This window comes from Magnolia sinica, chromosome 4 (genome assembly GCF_029962835.1).
Source record: "Magnolia sinica isolate HGM2019 chromosome 4, MsV1, whole genome shotgun sequence".
Classification (NCBI taxonomy): Eukaryota; Viridiplantae; Streptophyta; class Magnoliopsida; order Magnoliales; family Magnoliaceae; genus Magnolia; species Magnolia sinica.
In genome coordinates this window covers 10,744,729-10,757,704 of record NC_080576.1, presented here as the reverse complement: position 1 = coordinate 10,757,704, position 12,976 = coordinate 10,744,729, and the positions used below count along the sequence as shown (strand labels likewise).

The window sequence follows — 12,976 nt, the reverse complement described above, 5'->3', positions numbered from 1 at the left end:
TTTTTTAAGTTATTATATCTTGAGTAAGCAATTGATACTCTGGCAGAGCGGGATAGTTGTTGCCTGTGCACTGAAAATTGCACACGTAGCATACAGCTGATTTAAATTAGACGATCAAATAATGAGTCCTTGTTTAGATGAGAGTTATGCCACTGAATTGAATGATTCCTAATGTTTAGATGGTTGAATTAAAAAATAAAAAAGTCTACCGTACGAGTTTCAGGAGCAAATGGTCGTTAGCTTATCCATACTCTCATGTCCCATGATCTGAATGGTTTGATCTGAGTTAGTATCATTCGTGTGTAAATTTCTGCCAGCCAGCCATCCGATCACTTGTACACTCAAATACTAAGGTACCATGATGTACATACTACATAGCGATGTGATACAATACCTCCGTGACTCCCAAGAAGTTTTCAATGGTCGGTGTTCAATCCCCTCTGTTTCCTATAGTGGGGTCCACTTGAGCTTTGAATCCACCTCATTTTGGGACTCATATTCTAAAATGATATGAAAAAACTGATGAATGGTGCGGATAAAACACATATATCACGATGGGCCCTACAGAGTCCAATCACCGGCTCTCTATGCAATCCACGTCATGGAACGCGGTTTGCTAAGACGCGCTTGCCTAAGAGAGCATGTTTATTTACCCGATGCATGCATGCAATAAAGTGGCACGTGTATGATCTAATCCATCCATTCAGGTGGGCTCGATGACCACATAAATGCCATAAAGAAAAGTGTAGTCTAAGCAGTTCGGTACAATCTCCTGGGAGAGTCCCAAATGTTGTCCTAAGTTACTTATAACCAAATTACGTAAATGAGACAGTTATCCATGGTGTACCATGACGGGGCGCGGATTGGATACTGACAACGTCAGTAGCCAAATCGCTACTGAAGTGACGTCAACAAGATATGTGGACCCCACCATAATGCATGCGTTGTATCCATACCGTCCAACCATTTTTAGAGATCGTTTTATGGTATTAAAAAGAGAATGAGATAGATCTAAAGTTTAAGTGGATCCCACCATAAAAAATAGTGGGGACAGTGACATCCACCGTTCAAAACATCTTAGGGGCCACAGTAGTTTCCGATGAAGCTGATATTTTTGTTTTCACTTCATATATCTCTATGTTAACTTATGAATAAGATGGATCTCAAACATACATCACTGTGGGCCCTATAAATGTTTCAATGGTGGGTGTGACGGGGTTTTCTGTGGTGGGCCTACTTGAAATTTTCATCTATCTCATTCTCTTTGTAATGCCATAAGATGATCTCTACAAATGGTTGGACTGTATGGATACAACACATGCATCATAGTGGGGTCCACAGAGCTTGGTGACGTTACTTCAGTAGTGATTTGGCTACTGACATTGTCAGTATCCAATCGGCGTCCACCATAACGGCCCATGCCACCAATGAGAGAGTGACAAATGGTGAAAAAAAGCTTGTTTGAATTATTTTTATTTTTATTTTATATATCCTCTTACTTTATTGTTATAGATTGAAAAATAATTTTAAATTATTTTAATTAAATTGCATGCTCTTTTCATATATGGACGTGCTGTAATGACTTCGCAGAATGGAATGTTAACTTTTTTTTGGATGTTAAGAGAGAAAATGATATCTTTGACCATTGTAGAAATGGTTTATTACAGTTTTATTTCATTCAAGACTTTCAATACCACTGCATGGCATATTTTTTTACGTTGGTGGGATGACAGGCAAACATTTGGTACAAGTGGCGGTTGCAGTGTCCATGTGATATCTATTCCATTCATCTTTTTCGAGGGCTTATGAAAGGACGTGGGGCTGAAAAGTACTTTTCGACATCCAAAAGTTAGGTGGGCCAAATCATAGAAAAAAGTGGGATTGGACATAAACCATTGAAAATCCAGTACATAGCCCACTATTGCATCTGTGTTAGCCCACTCGATGGTTGGATCTACCTAGTTTTTTAGCACCCACCTTTCTACTAACTCACGAATCTAAAAGATGGAGTGGACGCCACATGGAAACTAGAGAGGACCACACCATAAGAAACAATAGGGATTGGACATTCATCATAAAAAACTTGTTGGGGCCACGTAAGTTTTGGATGAAACCCGTATTTGTGTTTTCCCTTCATCTATGCCAGTGAGACATTATGAATGGGTTGAATGGCAAATAAATCTCATGGTGAGTCCTAAGAAGGTTTCAACCTCAACTTTACCAACTTCGATCCTTAACACATGACAATCTCGACCCTGCCAACCTCGACCCATAACACATGATAATCTTGACCCTGATAATCTCAACACTTAACACATGACAACCTTAACCCTTAATACATGACACCTCAACCCTCAACGCATGAGCTCCAAAAAGAGGCAGATCAAAGACTTAAATGACTACACCACAAGAAACAATGGTGATTGAATTGCTACTGTCGAAAACTTCTTAAATGGACTATGCCACCAGAAAACTTCTAAGGGTGTTTGTACACCATCTGTAGGGTCCACCATCGCATACGTGTGGAATATTCCACTCTATTCATTAACTTCAGAATTTCATGGAAGGCCATGATTGAAAACATGATCAACATCCTCTAATTACATTGACCACATTACAAAAAAATAGTTCCTATCTAAAGGACACCGTTATAAGTTATCAGGTTTTGTGGGCCACATAAAGATCATGTTAACAAGAAGTTAGCATCTTTCCATGTAAATAGAGAGTTACAAAGAAAATTAATAGATTGGATCTAGGCTTAGGGTCAAGGTTATCATGTGTAAAGGGTCAAGATTAATAAGGTCGAGGTTTTCATGTGTTCAAGGTCGAGGTTGTCATACATTCACTATAAAAAATGGACAAAAGGTTATAGATTATCTCCTTCACTGTCTTCCACATGACAATCACAACCATCCTTATCTACTTTAAATCCCTTTCGACAATTGTTTCTCCCCACGACAACAACAACCACGACTATTTTTCTCTATCCACAATCAAAAGTGGCTTCCATCTTTAAGAAAATATTGTTGTACAAAAAATAAAATAAGAAAATAAATTAATTAGAATGTCTTCCATATATTAATGGCTTCTATCTTTAAGAAATGTGATCGTCCAAGTAAAAATAACATTTTGTAGGGCCTTAGAAGTTGTTGGTGGTGCCCATACACTGGAGAAGTTGATGACAGTGAACGTATGCCAGAAAATTCAGTTGAAAGGGGTGGTGGTGGTTTCTGGAAGGCGTAGTACACACCCCACTGTCAATACACACTCCACTAGGGAATTGATACTAAGCCTTGGTATTGAAACGAGGTATCTTCACTCAGTCTACCACTTGAGTTATGGATCGAGGTGTTTCTGTAAGATGTTTGAAAAAGAAGAAGAAGTTCAAGGAAAACAACAAAGAAAAAAAAAAACAAGCTACATAAGGATCCACCATCACATATGTGTGGAATCCACCCCATCCATTAACCCTAAAGTTTTATGGAAGGCTATGGTTAGAAGTATGGTCAACATCTGCTACTCACATTTACCATGTTATAAGAAAATAGTTCATATCGATCGAACATTATTATAAATTACCAGATTTTGTTAGTCACATAAAGATCATGTTAGCAAGAAGTTAATATCTTTCCATATAAATAGAGGACTACGAAGAAAATGAACATATTGGATGTAAGTTCCAGTAGGCCCAATAACCAATCTCATCGACGTCACTTCCCTAAGATTGAATACTACGTAACTTCTTATTCACTCAAAATCGGTACATCTGCTGATCTAAGGATATGAGCAATTTAGTCTGAAAATATTTTCAAAACTTATCAAATAACTAGTTTAAGAATATTTGAAACATCCATTTGATTTTGAAAATTTGATCATATATACCAAAGTGCTAATATGGCCAAAATCCCTAAATAAATACCGCCCTTGTTCCCATGCTTATATTTGACTGCCTACTTTTTTAATGCTAACGGTGTAAAATATGTGGGGTCCACCATGATATATATGACTTATCCACATTGTCCATCCGTTATGCCAACTGAATTTAAGGCATGGGCTAAAAAATTAGGTAGATTCAATGTTCAAGTGGACCACACCACAGGAAAAAGAGAATCAAATATCTACCATTTAAAACTTTTCGGGGCCACTATTTCCTTTGGTGTGGGCCACTTTAGTGGTGGATTTTTCTCATTTTTCGGTTCATGCCTCAAAATGTTCTAGTAAAATAAATGGACGGCATGGATATGTCCTATGCATCGCAGTGGAGCCCACAAATTTAACCCACTTCTTTTGGGCCGATTTTCAAAGTAGAAATATTAACGTATTTTCAGTAATAATTGCTTCTTATTAACAACATATTTATAGAAGATTTAAAGGGTGGAGGGTAAAAGGCAATGATATTTGATGAGGTGATTGCTCTTGAAAAGGAAAGAACATGGACATGAGGCTTCGCTCGACCAGTCGAGGTTACGCAGATTTATGTCCGGATTTTGTGCGGACTGCATAAATTTGAAGCGGTTTTCGTCATGGTGCGGAAGAGAGTTGCCTAAACTATAAATAGGGGTTCCTAGGGCTTTTCTAGTGAATATAAGAGGGTTTCCTGAAGCTTTACAATAGTTTGTTAAAGGGTTTAGGGCTATCAAAGGTGAGAGAAAGAGAGAGAAAGAGAGAGAGGAAGCTTGTGGAAGGAAGGTTATGCTCATAGAGGTGATCTATTTTGCACTTGATATCTTAACGCTTATACGTCCTCGTAATTGGTGAGTTCTCTCCGTTTTTCTTTTATTCTTTTATTGTTTATCCACTCCTGCGTGAGTGAAGAAGGTTTGATTCAAGCGGTGTGTGCTTGTAATCGGTTATAACATTCTACTTTATAGTGGATTGTTGATCTAGACGAGGTCTCGTAGTTTTTACCTCTTTGAGGGTTTTTCATGTAAAAATCTCTTGTGTCATGTGATTTGTGCTTTGATTTATTTCATTGCTTTTATTATCCCATAATTCCGGTGTTTTTGGGAGGCTAGATCCTAAGGTTTTGTGCAACGGCCCCCAACAGGACATTGGTTAAATCTCTAGAAGGAGGTAATGTGGTTAGGTATAAATGGGTCTATACCTTTGTATAGTTTAGTTGCCGGTATAAATCTAGGCTAGTTACATAAAGGTTTACTCAAAAGTCAAGGGTTGACTATCATGATTTGTTCTCTTACTGCTAAACTCACATTTATCCGTGTTATTTTCTCCGTTGTTGCTCATAAGAAGCCACCTCTTCATCAACTTGATGTTAAGAATGTATCTATATATGAAGATCTTTGTGGGGACACATTCTCATAAGATATATATGTCGAGACTGCGGGAGGCTTTATATAGTCTCAAGCAATCTCCCCGCACTTGGTTTGAGCACTTTTTATGAATTTTTTTTAAAATTTTTTTAATATTGGGTTTCAATGGCTTGCTTTAAATCACTGTGCTTGTTAAGAAACATGGAACTTAATTATATAACTATTTTAATCATTTATGTGAATGAAATTGTGGTGTTAAGCAACAATACGGCCAGTGTTGTGTGGCCCACTTTCCTATTTCAAATCCTTCATCCTAACCCTTAATTCCTCATCATCCACAATCAAAGTGGAGCACAAGGAGATCGGCTTTCCAACGGACCAAGAAGATCGAACAGTGGGTGCTTGTATAGACTAGATTTTCATATTTTTATGATAGACCAAGTGAGGCCTACCGATTGATGGTATGGATCTCACTTTGGACCCTTGATGTGGCCGATGGCCCACCTTGATTTTCATTATCATTCCATGATCGGGCCATTCTCCATGGACCCCATCGTAATGTTTACTTTCGTAAGATCTAAAGGGGTCATCTAGACCTTCCATTTTGGTGGAGAAGTAATCTCTACCGTTGATTTTTGATTTAGTGGGCCCACATGTATTGAGACCCACTTGATGTATGATTGAATGCGAGGAGGGCCCATAGTGTCGGGGTCCCTCCATCACACATGTGTCCCACTCTTTCTCTCTCTCTCCCTCTCTCTTTCATTTTCTTTGTTCCTATTGTATGTGATGATGTGGCCTTGTGGCCCACCCGGATGGACCCCACCATGAAACATGTTTTCATCCAAGCCATATGTAGATGGGGCCCACTTCACATATGTGTTGTATCCACACCAACCATGCATTTGGTGGCCCACCTGAGCCAGGCCCACCTTGTGCATGTGTTAGGCCCAGACTGTCCAGCATCTAGGGACGCTGGACGTGGAATGAAAATACAAATATTAGCTAGATTCAAAGCTTTTTGGGAAGGGCCACTCCTACAGGCCCCACCTTGATATATGGACTTAATCCATGTCGTCCATTCCTTTCCCCACTTCATTTTAGGCGTTGAGCCGAAAAATGAAGCTAATCTGCTCATTGGGCGGGCCATACCTAACAGTGATTCTCATCATTTAAATTCACTTTAATTTTGCTACATGCTGAAATATATTCAATATTGGACTTGTTTGGCTTGTCTTGAGCCATGTAATACAATGGCTGGAGTGGATTCACCTGATGCAGGCCCCACGTGTGAAAATTCTGAAAATTTCTTTATTTTCAAAAAAAAAAAGCAAAACATATAACAGTAGCAGCGTCTGCTGCTGCTGCTGACAGAGGCAGTGTCTTGCTGCCGTGGACACTGGATACAGGGACCACGGTCCCATATGTGGGCCCCACTGTGATGTATTTGGATCATCGAAACTGTGCATTTGATGGCCCCTTAGGACATTGGGCCCCACCCCAACAATCAGCCGTGTACACGGCTCAGGCGGCCCACATCACAAGAAACAACGTGATTGAACGACTGCCATTGAAACCATTTTAGGTGGCCCTGGAGTTTTGGATTAATACGAAATTCGTTTTTACTCTTCATCCGGGTCTGTGTGACCTCGTCAAAGGATTGGATGGCATACAAACATTATGGTGGGCCCCACATGGGACCCACAGTGATGTATGTGTTTCATTCACCGTCCACTAACCGGGACAGTGGAATCCACCATGATTTATGTGTTCTATCCACATCGTCCACACTGGACGGTGGGACCCACCCCCACATGTGGGACAGTGTGTGTGTGTGTGTGTGTGTGTGTGTGTGTGTATATTAGATATAATATTGTATATATTATATACATTATATGTAGATTATATATTATGTTATATATAATATATACTTGATGATGGGTCTTTATGTGGACACCCCCCCCCCCCCCCCCATGATGCATGTGATGCATCCAAGCCATCCAGCTCCTTTGAAAGTTCATTTGATGGCATGAGCTAAAGAATGAGTCAGGTCCATAGTTCATATGGACCCCACCATAATGCATGGGTTGCATTCAAACCATCCACCATTTGGCAAGCTTGTATTACAGACTTGAGACTAAAAATAAGACAGATCTATAGTTCAAGCGGACCCCATCTTAGTATATGTATGGGGCCCATCTTGATTTATTTGTGGCCGCCCATTAAAGCCCACCTTGGTATATGTATGGGGCCCATTTTGATTTATTTATGGCCGTCCATTGAGGCCCACCTTAGTATATGTATGAGGCCCATTTTGATTTATTTATGGCCTTCCATTGAGGCCTACCTTGGTATGTGTATGAGGCCCATCTTGATTTATTTGTGGCCGTCCATTGAGGCCCATATGATATGCATATGGCCCATGTGATTAGGCCCATTTTGACATATTCTAAGGCTCATCTTGATGTAGTTATGGCCCATCCATTGGGGCCACCTTTGATACGTTTATGGCCCGTTGTTGAGGCCCACTTGATGTATATGAGGCCCATATGATGTGGCCCATTTGATGTATTTGGAGCCCATGGGTTGAGGCCCATTGTGATGTATCAGGTCCCATGGGTTAAGGTCCATTGCGATGTATTAGGGCCCGTGGGTTGAGACCCATATGATGTATTTGAGGCCTATGGGTTGAGGCCCAATGGGATGTCTACAAGGTCTATTGCATTGTGTGATTCCACCATGAGTTATGTAATGACATTTATGGCCATGCCTTAAGAACAATGTTGCTTTGACGTCCATATTGTAAGAATAATGTTGGTTAAATATTCGCATTATAACTCTCCCTAGGGCCTATTGATAGGCCCATACTTGTTGTGTGTAGGCCATCAAGGCCCCATCTTCGTTGTGAGGATAGTTCATCACCATATAAAATGCTTAGTATAACTCCATGATTCATGCTCATACGCATCATATGTATGCCTGATATGAGGCATGTTTGATCATAGCATACGCCATTGGGCAGACTATTTACGGAACTCCTTATGAGACGAAGTGCCCACATTATCGCGCTGTATGCGCAGGATTGCTGCATGACTGGATAGTGTGACTCATGCATCTCACATATATGTAACTTGATCATTGTACGCCCTAGCGACATCAGGGCCGTGGCCTCCACAGACACATCGTGGATGGCCAGATGGGACACCGAAAATGCTTGGTTCTAGCACCGTGGGTACGTAGGATGTCCTTGGGTGAAAATTTCAGAACCTCCTTGGTACTAAGAGATGCTCCAACGTCTAGACTGAGTGAAATATGAGCGCCGATGCTTATACCATGAGGTCGTGTCTCCCACTGTATCGTGGTCGGTTGGAAGGGGGTGTGGCCTTATCGGCCCGAGCGAGGGGGCTATAAGCTAGGCTGAGTATGACCAGCTCGTAAATGAGTCTGTTATCGATGAGCCAGACCCGATATTGGCAGGCGGATAGTGAGGTCTCTTCCACTCACTGGGTTGTGCAGTTAGGGAAGAGGCAGTCGGAGTGGAGTGTAATAGACCCTGGTGATTTTTTCAGAGAGCAACCATACTGATATGTGTACTTATTGAGTAGGAATTGCATATCCATTCATTCATTCATTCACTATCCACTCGGGCTGGTGGTGCGTAACTATTTGTTACGTAAACCTTTACATGGCCAGAATTTCGGTCAGGTGCGCGACTAACCTGAGATCAGGAGTTTACTACATTGAGTCGGACTATCCAAATTTAGTTATGAGACTGGTTTGGATAGAAGTCTCTTGTGGTGGACCCCGTAGCCTGCGATACTACGTACTATCATCCCGACTTCATATTCCAGCATGGTCATTTTATTCGCACCGCATATTACATTACATCTGCAGTACTTAACATTTTTGGTTACTATATTTTTGCACTTATATAGCCTAGATGAGATTGATATTCATGGCTTGTCAGGATTTGCATATTGCATTGCATCCTCAGCATCTGTTAGTCTTTTTCTGTTTCGCATCGCATGGCCTTGGTATGGCCGATAGCATCCATGTCTTGCACCACATAACTTTGGTGTAACTGATAGCATTCATGGACTTACCGCATATTTCCGCATTACTTTGATATTGTATGATTCATAATCTTGTCAGTATTTCCACTTATTCCGATGGTGTATGATTTATGGGCTTTATTATATATTTGGCACTTACTTACACATACTTTCACCACCCTTTAAGCTTCTATAAGCTTATGCACGATAGATGCGCGCATGTGGTGTTAGGTTGCAGCAGCGTTGAGCTTAGAGCGTACAGCGATCTTCTGGAGTTTTGATTTTCGACATATGTATTTCCCTTTCAGCATTGTATTCAAATATTTATATTAGTGGATATGTGATGATGATGTTGCCTTTGTGATTTGGGTAAACTTATGGTTATGCTTATATCGAGTTAAATGAAAGTCGAAAAATCCTCCATGTAGGATCCCAGGATCGGAATCTGGCGTATGGACTTAAGGAGACGAGAATGGGGTACTACGGAGGCTATCGGCATCGGATTCGGCAATCGGGAATTTTGTGAGGTTATGCATGTGACTGATCCACGTCATTCATCTCTTCGATACCCTCTTTTTAGGGCATGATGCAAAAAACAGAAGCAAAGCTCAAGTAGACCACACTAAGGAAACGGGGATTTAAATACCTATAATTGAAAGTTAAAGTGGGCCTAGGGCTCACAAGGATGTATACCTATCATCCAACCCATTAATTATGTCACCCAGACATGATGGGAAAACACAAACATCAGTTTGATCCAAAACTTCCGTGGCCCCAAAATAAGAAATGAAGTGGTATGCATTAAATTCTCCCTATTTTACGTGGTGTGGTCCACTTGAGCTTTAGATTTGCCTCATTTTTTAGCTCATACCTTAAAATTAATGGAAAACAGATGTATGGCACGGATCAAACACATACATATCATGGGCTCCACAGACTTCAGTGGAAAAAGCTTCATTTTTTTCAATTTGAATGCAGAAGCTTTCAAAAAAACCTTTTTGCCAACGTCACGTTAGCATCAACAGGCTGCTGAAGGTAAATACCATGGTAAATAATTACTTTTATACAACTTATCTATATTCTAAATTGAAAGGCAAAGATGACATGCATGGCAACGTAATTATGATTAAAATATCCAAATTATAGGTCCCAATTTATATGAATCATGAACTAAGGGCCTATCTATTTAGCCAATTTTTATAATAAAGCAACATAAGCTGGTTATCATTACTACATTGTGGCTTATATTTTGAAGGCTCATGTTCAAATAGAATCAAAATAAATAAAAGAATTTGTAATTATTACGAATTTAAATTTAAATGGTATCACAGTGGAAACTCCAATCAATCGTTAATTTGGAGTTGATTTGAAAATGAAATAACATAAATTTCCCATCATTACATAAATATGGATGTTTATAATCCTTTACTTTACTATCGTAATTGATAAAACACGTGAACCCTGAGATGACTGTTATTTGATTTCACGACAAAACATCCAATTGGCGCACATTTATTGGATGGTTGAAAAATGATATTCCAACAGTCCTATTGTCACAAGCAAGTGCTCACAAATAAGAGATTAGGAATGTTCGACCAATGTGCTTTTGATACCGTTACAATGTAACCTATAACAGTGGGCTCCACCGTTTAATCAATTTAATTTGAAATAATATATGCAAACTGTAAAACTTGAGAGCGCCTGCGTATCAAGCATCACACTCTGCCCGGCTATCAAATAATCAGTCAACGGCTTGAAAGTCAAAGCAAAAGGAGTCTCAGTTTCAGACAGCCAGCCAGCGACTCAAACAAAACCGCGTCATCGGACTCCTGAAAACTTCCTCAGACGCTCAGCTCAACTACTTCGATTTCCTCTTTCTTTCGTTCTCTCTATAAATATTCTCCTTTTCTTCCATTCCTACGACCACACTCCACAGCCCCTCTCTCTCTCTCTCTCTCTCTCTCTCTCTCTCTCTCTCTCTATCTAGAAATGGGTGTGAAGGGATTCGTGGAAGGTGGCCTTGCCTCCATCGTCGCCGGCTGCTCGACCCACCCTCTAGACCTCATCAAGGTCCGTCTCCAGCTCCATGGAGAAGCTCAAACCGCAACCATCGCCTCCTCCGCACCCCGTATGGGCCCCATCTCCGTCGGGTACCGCATCGTCCGCACTGAAGGCCTCCCGGCCCTCTTCTCCGGCATCTCTGCCACCGTCCTCCGCCAGACCCTCTACTCCACCACACGCATGGGCCTCTACGAGATCCTCAAATCCAGATGGTCCGATCCAGACTCCGCCACCATCCCCCTCCCCCGCAAGATCGCTGCCGGCCTCATCGCTGGCGCCGTGGGCGCAGCCGTCGGCAATCCCGCCGACGTTGCTATGGTCCGAATGCAGGCCGACGGGCGACTCCCACCGGAGCAGCGCCGGAACTACCGCAGCGTGGCGGATGCGATCAGACGGATGGCGAAGCAGGAGGGCGTTACGAGCCTGTGGCGAGGATCGTCGCTGACCGTCAATCGGGCGATGATTGTGACCGCGTCGCAGCTGGCGACGTACGATCAGGTGAAGGAGATGGTGTTGGAGAAGGGGCTGATGAACGATGGGATCGGGACCCACGTGGCGGCGAGCTTCGCTGCGGGGTTCGTGGCGGCGGTAGCGTCGAACCCGGTGGATGTGATTAAGACGAGGGTGATGAATATGAGGGTGGGGGAAGGGGAGAAGCCACCGTACGCCGGGGCGCTAGATTGCGCCGTGAAGACAGTGCGCTCGGAGGGGGCGATGGCGCTTTATAAGGGGTTCGTGCCCACCATTTCCAGACAGGGGCCTTTCACGGTCGTTCTCTTTGTTACGCTTGAGCAGGTTCGGAAGCTACTCAAGGACTTCTAATTCAATGTCCATGATGATGACCGTGAACACAGAAATTTCTAGCCGTGGGATTTTTTATATCATTATTGGATTTTTATTTTTATTTAATTTCCTGAATATTGAGAGGGAGAGCCAGCTGTTTTTCTTATGATAAATTTGTATCTCTTGAGAATTTCATAATGAGATTTTTTTAATGTTATATCTTGAGTAAGCAATTGATACTCGGGCGGAGTGAGATACTTGATGCCTGTGTACTAAAATTTGCACAAGTGGCATACAGCTGATTTAAATTAGACGGTCACACTCATGCCACTGAATTGAATATTTCCTAATGTTTGGCTGTTGAAATGAAAATAGTCCCCTGTATGAGTTGCGGGAGCAAATGTTCGTTAGCTTTTAGATGATCCCCTTTCCCTACTCTCGGGTCCCATGCTCTGAACGGTTTGATCTGAGTCAGTGTCCCACGTGTGTAATTTCTGCCTGCCTGCCATCCGTCGCTTGTACACTCAAATGCTAATCAGGTAACATATGAATGTTCATGAGGTAGCATGATGTACATAGTGATGCATGAATTAGGCTTTTAGAACTCTAGATGAAAGTAGAGTTGTCTAAGCAGTTTGGTACAATGTCTTGAAAGAGCCCCGAATGTTCTCCCAAGATAGTAACTTTTAACCAACTTGCCTCTAAATGATACAATTATTCTGCACAGACCAACTTATCTAAGTGACCTTCAAACTTGTTTAAAGTTTTTTATTTTTATTTTATATTTCATCTTACCTTATGATTATATAA

At 41.5% G+C, this 12,976-nt stretch overlaps 1 protein-coding gene across 1 annotated transcript; it reads left to right on the top strand.

Moving 5' to 3' along the window:
* The first annotated feature begins 11,182 nt into the window (after positions 1-11,182).
* LOC131244356 (mitochondrial uncoupling protein 4-like) lies at positions 11,183-12,362 on the top strand. The gene has a single exon (XM_058243979.1). It carries the CDS (start codon positions 11,312-11,314, stop codon positions 12,203-12,205), a length of 894 nt encoding a protein of 297 aa, XP_058099962.1. The 5' UTR covers positions 11,183-11,311; the 3' UTR covers positions 12,206-12,362.
* The last annotated feature ends 614 nt before the right edge of the window (positions 12,363-12,976 follow it).